This window comes from Dermacentor silvarum, chromosome 6 (genome assembly GCF_013339745.2).
Source record: "Dermacentor silvarum isolate Dsil-2018 chromosome 6, BIME_Dsil_1.4, whole genome shotgun sequence".
In the NCBI taxonomy this organism is placed as follows: Eukaryota; Metazoa; Arthropoda; class Arachnida; order Ixodida; family Ixodidae; genus Dermacentor; species Dermacentor silvarum.
Genome location: NC_051159.1, coordinates 135535469 through 135550097, shown reverse-complemented (window position 1 = coordinate 135550097; position 14629 = coordinate 135535469). Strand labels below are relative to the sequence as shown.

Sequence of the window (14629 nt, the reverse complement as noted above, 5' to 3'; positions counted from 1 at the left end):
CACAGAGTGGCATGTCTTATGATTTGTTCCAGTGCTTACACCGACAGTGAACGCTTCGGTGGTCTCACCACTACGACGTCTCGATGCCAGCATTCGAAGGGACGCTGGCATCAAGAAGCACTACCAACGCCACCTAGGTGGCGTTGGTAGTGGCGTTCACCGTACTCAGCACAGCGGAGCGTGGCCTTTGCAATTAGCTCTGAAAATGTTTCTGAAGTTGATCGCGGAGGCTGCAATTACGACGCGCTGTACGCGCTGATTTGACTCGGTGACGATTCAGTTACGTGCTTTGTCTTGCGCGTTGTATTAGTGTGTCAGTTACGTGCTTCGTCTTTCGCGTTGTGCTAGCGTGTGCAGCGTAGTGCAGCTTCCATATGCACGACGGTTGCTCATGGTCATCGACGTTGGTAGTCGTGATGGAGGAGACGTGCCACCAGGCGTCAGCGTGGGTGCATCAACGTCTAAGGGCGCTTTAGCCACAAAACACCAATAGACATTATATATCAATGTGCAATAAACATTACACTACTTCTGTGAAGACACGTTTCACTTTCGTGTTCTATACCGATTCCTATATAAGAGGGATCAACCACATTTTTTTTCTTTCAAGAAGCTAATGCGATATTCACTCGGTCGCTTCCGAGCCTTTTGGTAGCATATCAATGGTCATGTGAATGAGCCAGAAATATCCTTTTTTCCAGACAGCCGTATTCACTTGACGGCGCAGAAATGAGGTGAGCGTGCTTTGTACAGACGTGGTGCGTACATTCGTCTATTGCATCATTGCGCATGTATGCATCAACGTAGCCTTACACGGGGAACAATAGGTGATACACTATTTAGGCGGCTTCTTAAAGCAACAGCGTACATAGCCTAGAGCATACGATTAAGGGGACGTTGCATCCGTAGCAAATAAAAATATGGGTATTGGAAAAAATATATATTTTGCAGAGTTTGCTGTTCCACCGTACACACTAAACATTGTTTATATATATATATATATATATATATATATAATTTTATACATATATACTTTATACAATTCTAGTCCTATAGTCGTATCGTTCACCCATAATTCTTATCATTGTATCCTCTATTGATATAAGCCATATATATATATATATATATATATATATATATATATATATTTAGAGAGAGAAGTTATAAGGGAAAATCAGCAAGGTTAACCAGGCTAAGCCCTATAGGTTACTCTACACTGGGGAAGGGGAAAAGGAGACTTAAAGATGGGAAGTTCAAACTTTGCACTCACACACACACTATCAAGCATTCTTTGTTGAGTCAGTCACAAGTGGTCATGAAGGCTGGTGCAGTTCAAGAAACGCAGAAGCGCATCTGCGGCTTTGTAAATCGCGGACGCATGAGGCCAGGGTGAGTCTGCGATATTTAGGGCTGTTGCACTAAAGCTGTCCGTAAGGCAATGCTTCCTCACATCTTCGTGAAAAGGGAAAATTGTCATCCACCCGAACGTAGCCCGAAGCTACCAATGAAATCCCTACGGGTTTCTCATCAAGAAAACGTCGCAGTTGAGCGAAAAAATTCGTCCTGGTCCGGCATTTCGTCTCAACTTGGTATGTTGGGCAGTCACATTGGACAAGCTTTATCGTTTCTTCTAGACCACATGTATACAGTATTCTTCTAGTGGGCAGTCCAGGCGCTCTTTATAGCAGTGACGGCCGAATTGGCCCCACCATCAATCTTCGTTTCCTATCAGCTGCTTCACCGCGCTCATCGTAGTGAAAACAACGAAGAAATCGCCATTTAGCGGAAGAAAACACATATCGAAGTCGACCAGGGAATGAGACCATGCGTTTGCTTTTTCTTCTGGCAACTTCCCGGTGAAGCACCGCTTACTGAAAAACAAGTAAAGAAGATTCATGACTAGGAGGCTGCTAAAATGATTGCTTCCCATTAAAAGCGACAGCCTAAAAGCTTCGATGTAGCACAGAAACATTCATAAAAGCATTTGAATTGTGGGGAAAAAATACACGAGGGAACACCGTATATAAAACAGGGAAAGAAGCCAAAAGGACTAAGAGCGAGCAGGATTCATAACCATGGCATAACGAATGCAAGGCGAAAGGAAAGGGAAAAAAAATGTTTCAGGCGAAAGGGGGTCAGAAAGTACCACCGGGAAAAGGGATGGCTTCATAGGAAATGGAAGTGCGCGGTGGCAGAATGGTCAAGAGGAAGGGCGGGGAAGAGCACTCAAACTTGGATAGGAGAGGGTTTTGAACCCCCGCGACGGCCACCCAATGGGGTGGGAACCTCGTGCCCCTCGCCACAGCAGCAGCAACATTGGCCGTCAGCGTTGCGAGGCGAACGCCGGCGGCGTGGTGGTGGCGGTGGCGCGCTAGCGGCGGCGGCGGCGTGGCGGGGCCCCGCGGCCGCGCTCGTAGTAGAGCCACGCCGCTCAATCGCGGGCTCCGGACTCGTCGTTCGCGGAGGGTCTGAACCACAGCTCGAGCGTCAGCGCGGCTGGCCGCTTCGCCTAGGTGTCTGCACGGCGCAACGAACGTCGCCACGCGATGAGCGGGTTGTGCCCCCGCGCCTGCCGCCTCGTCGTGCTGATAGCTGCATTCTGCTGGCCTCCCGCTCTGCCGCTCGTACCCGGGTGAGTTGGTGCGATTAGATTGTGACGGGAGATGGCTGAGGGGATGATGGGGGCCACGTTGCCACTTTCAAATGAGTTGACGAAAGTCCACCTGGTGCGAGGCGAAAGTTTCGGACACGCCGTGGAAGTAATTACGAGATGGGAACCGCGGTTGAAGTCATTTTTTTTTCTCGCGTGAAGTGTGCGCCCTCGCGTGACACCGCATTTCAGGCGGCAGTGAAATATAGCTGTAGAAGTATGCGCTCCATGACAGAAAATTGAAAATATGACGCTGACTGTTGCGATTGGAAGCAGTGAAAAATATTGTTTTATAAGTTCGCGTATCTTGCCAGTATATTTAGCGCCTGGTATATTTTTTCGGCGGCTTCCCTTGACAACACTGAATTTAGTGAGAAATTTTAAAACGTCTCTTTTTCTTGTTAGGTGGTAGTTCTATGGAACCAGTTAGCTTCTGTTATGCGCCACTGGCTCGTATTCTTCCCCCCTCAAAGTGTGTTCAGTCTCATACTTTGCCTTTTATTATTTTACAATTAATACTATCTGATTTTTATTCTTTGATGAACAACAGCATAGAAAGCATCTTTAATTATGCAAGTTAGGATGTAAGCCATATTTGAATGATTATTTTCCGCTTTAAAGCGCACTACCTATTTGACCTACTTGATAAAGGCTCTGATATTTAGGAGTAGACACCCGAGATGCTGTTTGAGAATTTGTGCAGATGTGGTACCGAACCTGGATATACGTACTGGTCAGTCGTACGGTCATTGCAATTGTAACAGTTGCCTTTTTTTCTTCTGCACTATTCTCTACAGACTGCAGCATAAAGAAGCACTTGAATTTCTCAATCATCATCCATGTCACAGAGACTGCAGCAATTATTTTTATCAATCTTTAGGTAAATGGTATTACGATGTGCTGGACACGGGAGAGACGCCTATCACCGCTAACCAACCGCATTATGTTTTTTTTTTCTTAGCTGGAAATTTATGGGTAAATGTAAGGAAACTGAGTTGCATGGATAGTAGCCGGGACTTTATTATGTTTGAGGAAGCACGGAACATAGAGCACCTCTCGTTCTTGTCCTTCAATACAATATGATACAAGAAATCACTTTTCAAAATGTGACCAAACATGAACGCTTTTATTTCGCCGTTATCTTAGAATGACACACACGTACTGGGCGTAATTTCTTTTTTATTTCGTCATTAAAGCCATAACACGTCAAGTTCCTTTTCAAGACTTGAACACTACACGATGGTATACTGGATTCTGTGCCTTCATGGTTTGTCTTTACTATTATTTTTGTAATCGCGTTAGTCACACAAAAGATTTCTCAAATTTGAGTGTATGTAACTATGGAGGTTTTCTAATTCCTGCCTTCTCTGCTCCCCAGCAAAAAGAAAAAAAAAGCCGGCATGCCGACGCTTTTGAGCGTGTTATCTTGAAATATTTCCCGGCGTGTTTATAAACTCCTGCTTTCCTCCCGACTTACGAATTTCCGGAGAAACACCGTACCGTGACTTGCTTAGAGTATCGCTAGTTCCACTGCCTTTTGAAGACTTGACTTTTGAACGCTCATTTCTTTACTATTAGTATACGTAAGCGAAGGTGTTCAACTTTCTCCGTCAGATTTGATGCGCCTGCTTAATCTTCGCATTTGTACGTCAGGCCCCTTTGAATCATACAATATCTTATCTTAAATACTAGTTGAGCAGTTGCATATATGATAAAAATATTATATGTTATCCTGATCGCCCGTGTTCGCCTCTTGTTTTCTATATGTAAAGAAAACTCTTCATAAAAACGACCAGTGTTCAAGCGAAGAATGCTCATGATGCCTGGCTGGAATGCCGAATGCAAACAACCATATCCCCCATCTGTTTGCAGCATTTTGGTCTTGCAATGTTTGACTACATATATTTTTTTGAGGGACGCGGGGGAGTGAGGGACGCGGGGGAGTGGTGAGGGTTGCATTAGCCAGCCGGTGCTAATTTTATTTCCATTCTTAACTAACTTTAGTGTTTGTTCGACAGCAACGCGTACTGTCTTCTGAACAGGGTTTGCAAATCTCTGCAAACTTGCTCAATTTATCCCCAATTTATACTAAGCTGGTATGGAATGTTGACACAATATCTAAGATGCTTTTCTACCGAATACCTTCCGACAGGTGCCCTTTAGCAACAAATATAAAAAATGCTTACTGCATTTTTCTCTTCTCAAGAAGCAAAGGAAACATACGGACAAAGCATGTACACACTTATAAGCAAACTAACTTCCGTATGCCATATTAGGTGAACCCAAAGCATATTGCAGTAGCCTAAAAAACATCTTACCAATTTTACCGATGTAGCGCAACTCTAAGGGGTAATTTTTTTCTTGTCATACTATCAGATTGCTCTCTCGCTTATAAATTTCTTTTTTCAATACTTCCACGCAAAAAAACTTGAAAGCGCCACTGAGTGTTTATGTTGTAATCGTTTCTCTTATTTTTTCCACGGGTGCTAGATTGAAGCGCCAAACTTTGTCACACAATCCATTTCTGCAATTGACATAAAGAATTGTCTGTAGTAACTTTAACAAAAATGAAGGAGAAGCAGCCTAAATTTTTAACTTATACATCAAGACAGCGGTTGCTAAGCATTACCAAATTACAGTGAAACAAGACGAAGAAAGGCGACAAATCAAGACAAGCTTTAAACAACAGGAAACCTTAATACAGCTATACCGCCTTTTGCCATTTGCTGATCCTTGCATATGCACTTCTGCTGAGTTTGGAAGAGTTACTTTAGTACAATAAAAAAGAAGATGCTTGAGGCCCTAGTAGCTTGTGTACGTACCTTATTTACGCTGCCAAAAATCTAAGCTGCGCTACATACTTCAGCAATGAGCTTGGCCGGTATAATGCATACACATGCCTGTGGCGCAATCTTGTTACTTATCTATGAAGAACCCTTCTCGGCCGTCAGATCTCTGTGATAGCGTGGCGGAGCCCCACGTGGACCACCGGCGAAGCGCGAAATGCAATGGAGTTAGAGGGCCAAGATAGCGTAACGAGTATATTCTAATTTCAAGTAGAAAGCGGTTTCTACCCTTCAGCATCCTAAATTGCTTAACCCAGGAAACTAATAACAGACGAGGAATGTTGTGCAAATACCACATGACAAAACATGGATTCACTCCTACGTGCTGTTAAAGCCGCCTATGATTTAAAAAATGGAACTTGAACATCGCGTATCTTCAAGTAAGGCGTTCCGGAAGCATCTTACGACGTGTGGGGAAATCGCTCGCGGCTATGAAATAATTCGTCACAATGAAGTGTGGCGAGAAGTTTTACTCTCACTTTGTTACCTTGTGCTGCACAGAAACTGACCTGCTTCCCATTGGTTGACTTCGTAAAGGTAAACTGCACAGCGTTGGCTGTCATTTGGTTTAGGCGAAATAATTCAACGTCACTTTGACACAGTTCGACTCTTTTCCACTTGAAAACTTGTTTCATTTAGCAAATACTGTAGACTTCTGTCATTCTGATGCACACTTGGAGCTTGTATGCACGGCTCTCTTTATACACAATCCCAGTATATGCCACCAATCTGTCTTTGTCGATGATGCGGAAGTACCGGTTGCGCCTTCAAAATACAAACACAGTCGGCGATGACATTGAAGATGGCCGCCGAAACGGCGTCACAGGGCGAAGTGATGTGATGCGTAGAAGAAACGAACGTGACCTGTTTCCCGATTCTGAAAGCTTTCACCACAAAAAATAAACAAATACTAAGAGGGAGTGGTACAGGCGGCGCCGTCCTCTGCCAAAACATGTCACGTTCAGTGGCCTCGCCGACCAAAATCGCCTCGGCCTTCTAAAGTTTGGCGCCTGTAGGCCCGTTCTTTTTCAAAACTCGCGCGGCGAACGCCATTTCCACGGAGCATAATTTTATAAAATGCCATGGGTGGACACCCCACCCATTTATCCGCCTCGGCGTGCCACACCCGTTATTTTTTTCTTTACCTCTATTAGGGTTCTCAAGCTAGTATTTCATTACGGCTTTGCGAGCTCTTGAGCGCCTGGAAGTTAATGAAATAATTTCTAGATCACGAAGAAAGTAATTTGGCGGGCCGGGTTTGGATAACTAGGAAGCTTTTAAGGTAGTGTGGTTTATTTATTTTTCATGCCTTGTCATAATAATCAATCAATAAATAATTATTTCATTTATTGTAGCCGTAAAGGCTCGAAGGCATTACATAAGGCGCCGATCACGAGTATCATATTGTTGGGCACTTTTTTTGAGCAACATGGGTTGTTAGACTTATCTTTCAAGCTCTAGTTAGGTAGCCCATACCTCTATATCTCATCGGCATCATGATACTTCGAAGATGACGTGAATATCCTTAGTGGTGAACAGAGCCAAACATATTGTGGTATAAGGTTATTATGAGTTTGAAGAAACTGCTTAATCAAGTAAGAAATTAATGGTTATAAGAGCTGGAAGTTACGGTTATGACTAGTACGGCAATGGTTTTCGCAGCCTGTGCTGGAGAAATATCAGTTCCTTCTTTAAACTGGTTTTTCTTATGTTATTATTATCGCTATGCACTCTTTGCTTCGTTATTATTCATATTCCAGACAAATTTATATTTTAGTTTATTGGCAATATGTCCTGCTTGCCCTCTTTTGTGTCGCATTATCTTCAAGGCAATAAAATAATAAAAAGAAAATAAATAATGTAAACAACGAAATGACAGTTCTGTAGCAGAAATATCGGGAAATGTTTTGGGTATGAAATATTTCAGTGGGTGTAACCAATTTCTCCATGCGACACAGTTCCCATTGTACAGGTCTCGGGCCTTCCGCACAAAAACTGATATATACTGGCCACTCTTGTTTCGGAGGAACGTGCGACAAGGTTTCAAGCATTAAGTTCATGACGACTCGTTCAACAGCCCCAGCTTTTACAGAGAAAATGGTGTTATATAACTGCTGGTAACCTTGAGGGATACCCCCGTTCCAGAAGGCCATCACGAACATTGACATTGTTCATGGCAGACAGATTTTACAACCCGAATGAATAATAAATTCTACAGAGAAGTTATAATGCTAGGAAGATTCTCACGACTCCATGGACCCCTAAGTTGAGTAATACTGTTTCAGCGCAGATATGTAACCACACACACACACACACACACACACACACACACACACACACACACACACACACACACCACACACACACACACACACACACACACACACACACACACACACACACACACACACACACACACACACACACACACACACACACACACACACACACACACACACACACACACACACACACACACACACACACACACACACACAGAGAGAGAGAGAGAGAGAGAGAGAGATAAACCTTTATTTACAGAAAGGCAGAGAGGTTGGCATAAGCTATAGCATGCCCGGAGTCTGCGACTCCACACACTGGAGAAAAGGAGGAGGAAAAAAGGACTGATGAATGATGTTGATATGAAGCAGAGGAGCGTATGTACAAGTTCGCAACGTTGTAGCATCTCTAAAGCCATGCGTCTTGCTCAGTGGCTTGTAGAAAGGCTATAGCGGCACTAGCAACCAAGGCTGCGCTGTTCGCATTAGGCCAAGGACCCAAAAAAATGTGGTTGATCCCTCTCATATAGGAATCGGTATAGAACACGAAAGTGAAACGTGTCTTCACAGAAGTAGTGTAATGTTTATTGCACATTGATATATAATGTCTATTGGTGTTTTGTGGCTAAAGCGCCCTTAGGCGTTGATGCACCCACGCTGACGCCTGGTGGCACGTCTCCTCCATCACGACTACCAACGTCGATGACCATGAGCAACCGTCGTGCATATGGAAGCTGCACTACGCTGCACACGCTAGCACAACGCGAAAGACGAAGCACGTAACTGACACACTAATACAACGCGCAAGACAAAGCACGTAACTGAATCGTCACCGAGTCAAATCAGCGCGTACAGCGCGTCGTAATTGCAGCCTCCGCGATCAACTTCAGAAACATTTTCAGAGCTAATTGCGGAGGCCACGCTCCGCTGTGCTGAGTACGGTGAACGCCACCTAGGTGGCGTTGGTAGTGCTTCTTGATGCCAGCGTCCCTTCGAATGCTGGCATCGAGGCGTCGTAGTGCTGAGACCACCGAAGCGTTCACTGTCGGTGCGCGTTAGTGTAATAATGCAGTACTTCTCTTTTCTGCTCGTAGGCGGCGGCACCGCCCCGAGCAAGAGCGCGGGTACACGGAGGAGTGTTAGATATATAAGGCGCGTCTGTGTAGCTCTCTGCAAATGCGTTTGTGGCGCAATGGGTTAAACGCTCGGCGATCTATCGTCGCGGACCGAGAGGTCGTGGGTTCGATTTCCAAATTTTGCATGTTTGTGGAACTTTTTCTTCTGTTTCTTTCTTTGTATTATGTTCGTGTACATTGTAAGCTGACGTATTTCCGTGACGGAAATACGTCAGTGAAGTCTTGGTGGACCCCGGCATAAAACACTTTCGTGTTAAAAACTCGTCTGATAGCGGCCTCTAACCAACGTTTGCGATGGAAGACACCAGTTTCTGTTGTTCTTGCACGTACGTACGCGGAACGAATGCAAAATATGTAGTAAGTAAACAGATGCTGCTAAAACATTGCAGCAAAGTTCTGCGGTAAGCCAAACATTTGTAGCAACATAACGCATACGCCATAACCTACACAAATCAGCCATGGGGTGCTCATTAACGATGTAACTATGAATGCTCGCCTAATGACGATGCTTTGCTAAACTCGTTCAATGTCTCGCTACCTAGCGACGTCGCACGTTCCTTGCAGGAAAAAAAAAGAAGATTGACGAGAATAAATGTGGTTACTGCAATAAATTCTTGCCTGGAATTTCAGCCAGCTTTTCCGTATAGTGCGGTTATAAAGCGCAGATTGACAAAATCCACCGGAGATGCGGATACTAGAGGCTTCTTTTTTTCATTAAATGTGAAAGAGAGAGTAAGAGCCGCTCTTCGTCTCTACAATCACTCTCTCACTCTCTTTCTCTCATTTATCGCGCGTGTAGGAGAGGTTTGCATCATGAGTGATGCCCGCTACTCCTTCTCTATTAGCCAAACAATACATAGCAAAGATGGGCCGGCTCAAACAAACAAACGATCAAACAAGACAAACCGTGCATAGCAAAGACAGGCTGCGTAATACAAGCAGGCTTCCTTCTTGAGGTATCTTCCTTTGAGCTCCTTAACGAGGATTCATCTCAGTGGTAGAAAAACATTCTTGCACTTTACGGTCAGATAATGGTTCACCTGGTAACCTGCCATACGTTGCACAAAAAAAAAAAAAACATATGCTTGAAAGACTTGAAAAGCTCATTTGTGTAAAGCTCTGTTAATGATGAAAGGAAATGTATAGTAGTTTCTCGAGTATTTTACGATCGTGATAGTATCGTCAACCAAAAAGTAAGGTACTGTAGCGTACGTGCTCGTTAACGCTATTTAGGCGTCACGTTGAGGTCTGATGTAGAATGCGAAAATGAATATTACAGTTAGAGAAAGCCAGAGGGCTAAAGAAGATTTATGTACACCGAATTTACTGTATGGTGCCAAGCATTGTAACAGGCAATATTGAATCTATTCTACTTTGTATTTTATGGCCGATTGCCAGAACAGGTAGTCATCATAGACGTGCCTCTCATCCAGACCATGGTACATAACGCCCGTGAAACCTAAAATACGGTTCCCCCTTAATGAAGAAACAAAAGTTCAGGAACGAAAAATTGCGCTACTCTGAAGAGTGCATTACTCGGGGGACGTCTGCCATTTTCCTTAATAAACCTAGAGAAAATAAATGAAGCGACAAAGATTTAAGGCCTCTGTTTTTATTTGTACGTCCGCATCTTGAAAAAAAAACGCAAACGTTCGACGTTTAACAGTATTGGTTTCTTACCAAACGTAGGTTGCTCCATTTATGCGTGCACCCAGAAAGTCTAAGGAAAAAGAACATTCATGCACAACACAATAATTTTTCGGGCCCTAGTTCTGATTTATAGCACTTGAAACTTTGACTACCATCGAGTTAAAGACAGCACGATAACAGCTACCTGTAAACACCCCATTTATTCACAAAGCATTACGAAAATCGCGGCGCTGTAGGAGATGGCAAGAGCGGAACTAATGCATATCACGCCCCAGAAGCTGGAGCGACAACACGGCACTGGTTGTCGTAGAACTGCTTACGTAACAGTGTGTTCCAGCCCCATGCGTAAGGAAAATGTATATCGCTGCTGCTACAAAACAAATGAAGAATGTATACTGTGACGTCATTTCGTCCGGACTGGCTCTGGTAAAACGGTACTACCACATTAGAGCCGGAATCAGAATAAGGCTCCATAAAGCCATTTGCAACAACCTACCTCTGGTAGCGTCTGCTTCTCGCTGATACCCTGACAATTTTCTTACAACGTATTCAGTCTGTTCACGAGAAAGCACTGCGCTGAACTTGTTGCGTCTTGCAGCAGTTTTAATGCTGAGCTGCTTCAATTAGGCAGGAGACAACACTTACGAGCCGCATGTGTTGTCCGCGGTGAGGCACTTAGAAACGGTGGAGGAAGCAGCACTGGCATTAGAGCGCATGGCATTAGAGCCATGCGCTCTAATGGTTATTGCGTAATAACCCAGGTCGGCACTTTTTCACCAACCCTGAATGCCCGAGAGTGGAGTGGTGCCTCGTCTCACTTTCGCAATTGAAGCATAACATTCTGTATGCAATAGACCTAAACACCGAGTACACCATGCAGTTTTTGCCGCTAATTTCTACACACAGCGGCATTATGATTACCCGTATCAAACTCAATTTGCCATGTAACAATGCGGTTATCGAGCATACAGTTTAGTCCCCTGGTAAAGAGAACATGTAACTATTAAACACGTCGAATTTTCTCCTCTGGCAAATGTACATTGACGTGGCTTCTCAGCAGATGACTTGACAGTGGAGGTGGCACATTACTTCACCCCGGTGCAGTGCATTGAGATAACTGCAGCCGCCACTGATTACTAGAGCTCCGGCAAAAGGGAGATATTTATTCAGCTTTCCAAAGATGACTTAAAGTAGAATTATACTTTTATGCGACAGGAAGTTAGGTTCTTGATATGCGTTGAACGAACAGCTCGTGTGCAGGATTTTCAAAGGCTTATTTTGTAACTTGTGGGGCTTTCGCATTTCGGATGGCCGTAAAACTCAGTCAGAATTAAAAGTGGAGTCGAATTTGCCAGATTTTATAGAGACAGTTTCCATTTTTTTACGGTCATTTTTGGTTCGAAGCCTCCAATGAATGAGTGATTGGCTTACAGCAGTGCGTGATGAGCAGGCAGTGACAGACATCCGGTCTTCGATGATTAAAATTGCTCATATAAAATAAAAATCTGACGCAACTTCGCTAAACGGATTCGTCTAGCCGAATCAAATTATCTGCATGGAAAAGGAAATTATGGCGGTAATTGCTGCATTGAGGAATAAAGCGCTTCTCACGTTTTGTTGTGTTTAGAACGATGCGGCTTTAAAGTTACATCGTTCACACATAAAGGCGTTATCCCGCAGTGAAACAGTAGATTTACATGTGTAACGCAAAACAAATCAGTTATTCGAGAGTGCTAAAAAAATCTGTTCTGTATAATCTCAGCGTATACTGTTAGAGCACAGCAAATTTAAATATTATAGCAGAAAGCGCAGTGAAATTTATTGTAGAAAGCATGAACGTGCGATCTTTAAAATACATAAACTGAAAAAAAGAAAGATTAGAGATATTACAATCAAAGATGGTTCCGCTTTGTCCGCTTGGATATGAGATGTGTGAAAATGGAGTTAGAGATATGGCGGGAATAAACGGGGAGGTAGAAGATTTGAAATCATTTTTATTGCCTATACAACATTTATAGCGTCTATCTAACTTTTAGGTAGTTTGCTAGTTATATAGTGCCTCACCAATTTCTAGTGCCTCCCCCCAATCCGTTTATGAACGTTAACGCCTCTAACTTCCAGCTTCAATTGTAGTTTGAATAGTTTGATGCTCCCATTTTGCGAAACACTGCTTCAATAAACACGGCTGTACTCTAACGCATTAGACAAGCGCGACTAATCACAGTACGTGGCGACACGCTGAAATATGTCATCTTAGATCAGCTCGGAAAGCGATCTCGTACAGGACAGCAGTGCTGACGTCGGTGCTTTGGCCACATCATTAATCATTCACGCGACAGAAAACTGCGTAATGCAAGTCCACTAGCGATAACTACGTCGACCACCAAGATGGATGCTTACGCACAGCAAGACTCCCTTCTTCACCCTATCCCTTATTCTAAGCGCTGTTTCCAAACGGCGCTTAAAGTCTTAAAGTCTTTAATCATATAAAGTCTTTAATCTCTAAACAGTTATTTCGGGCAACGATAAGGATCGTATCGAATCAGATTCATTACTCATTCCATATCCACAAAAGGCCCATGAGCACACTTTCTTTCTTCCCCCCATATTCGCCCGAGTAGTCTATGGGACTTCATCCCGTTTTAAGCCACAAAATTGATTCCCGCCTTTTGAATCATATTTTGTACATATATAATATTTACTCTTCAATGTGCATACTAAGCAGAGAATGGGTGACGATGTCACCTTGAACAAACTATATCAGTGTTTTCATTCACTTTGTTGCTTCGCGACGCAATGGCAGCGCTTGGTATGGTCAAGGATGTCATATGGTCAAGGATGTCAACCCGCTGCTTCATGTACGGGGCGGGGCGTCTGCGGTGGTGAAGTGGAAAGACATAGTTGTTTTCGTTATTTACTACCGTGCATTTCGCTTTTTACCACTGGTATCGTTTAAAATATTTACGCGTGGTGTAGTTCTGTAGATCAGTTGCCAATAGTGAGCAAATCATATAGCGCTTCAGCCAATCATAGTCCTTCGGGCGCATCTTCTTTCTGGTGTCGCCATCAGGGTCGGCGCAATATTATGCGCAGTAAGTTATGCGTTGTTTCATGCAGCGTCGGTTAGAATTAACATTCACAGATGCATGTGAAGCAATCTGCTACCACCAAGAATACAACATTTATTTATTGTGGAGGTACGTTCGCCCCGGTACCTAAGTGAAAATACATGTTCTCTACGTCCTCCTCTCTCCTTCCTGCCTTTCACATCTAACTGCTAGCTTCGCCTAAATTGTTTTACCTGGATGCGGATTTATAGATAAATTGAAAGGGGTGGCATCAGCCTCTCCGAGCAGCTATAGATATACTGGTTTTATAAGGTGTTGTATTATTTCTTGCAGTCATTTCGGCGGCGCAACATTTCCGACTCAGCAATCTGTAGGTCCGCAGTTCGAGTCCAGGCTGCACGGATTTTCAATTTCCTTACCTATTTTTTTATAAACGTCTCGGAAAAAAATTTGGGATTATTTCCGCGGACGTCCGAAAAACTAGGAAAGCGATAGAACAAAAAAATTGGAAAGGGTGCAATTTTACAAATAATCCCCCTTTCTAGTGACTGTATTAGTTCCTAAGCACTATTACTTACGGGTGTAAGAGGGTGAGTTATAGACACGAGAAAACACCCTTAAGGGTGCAATTTTACTTATTGTTTGGCGTTTCCTTTAAAATATCAGCAGTTTCCGCGGCGTGCAGCACCGTAATAATTTGCAGGCGCGATTGTCAGCGCGTTATGTACTCGCTAGGCTTGTCTACTAAAAATACCCATTAAAGTCAGCTGTCTGGACGGTCTTCTCAGCCAATATATATATATATATATATATATATATATATAATAAGGAACCGCTTTATGCCCACCGAGCTTGAATCATGACGGCACAGAAGAGACGCGCACTGATGATGTATATGCGTACAGATGAGATGAGAGAGCGCTTGTCGCAAAGCTTACGATTTGAAAATAAATATTCAATTCGAATTTGTTCTTGGGTTATTCGGTGATCTTCTAAAGCT

General features: G+C 43.5%; 1 protein-coding gene across 1 annotated transcript in view; it reads left to right on the top strand.

The window, feature by feature from the left end:
- The first annotated feature begins 2343 nt into the window (after positions 1-2343).
- The window catches only part of LOC119456072 (glutamate-gated chloride channel-like), a 68174-nt gene continuing 55888 nt past the window's right edge, over positions 2344-14629 (top strand). The window contains exon 1 of the mRNA XM_037717672.2: positions 2344-2632. Within this exon, the coding sequence (XP_037573600.1) occupies positions 2547-2632 (86 nt within the window). The 5' untranslated portion in view covers positions 2344-2546. The remainder of the gene's footprint in view (positions 2633-14629) is intronic.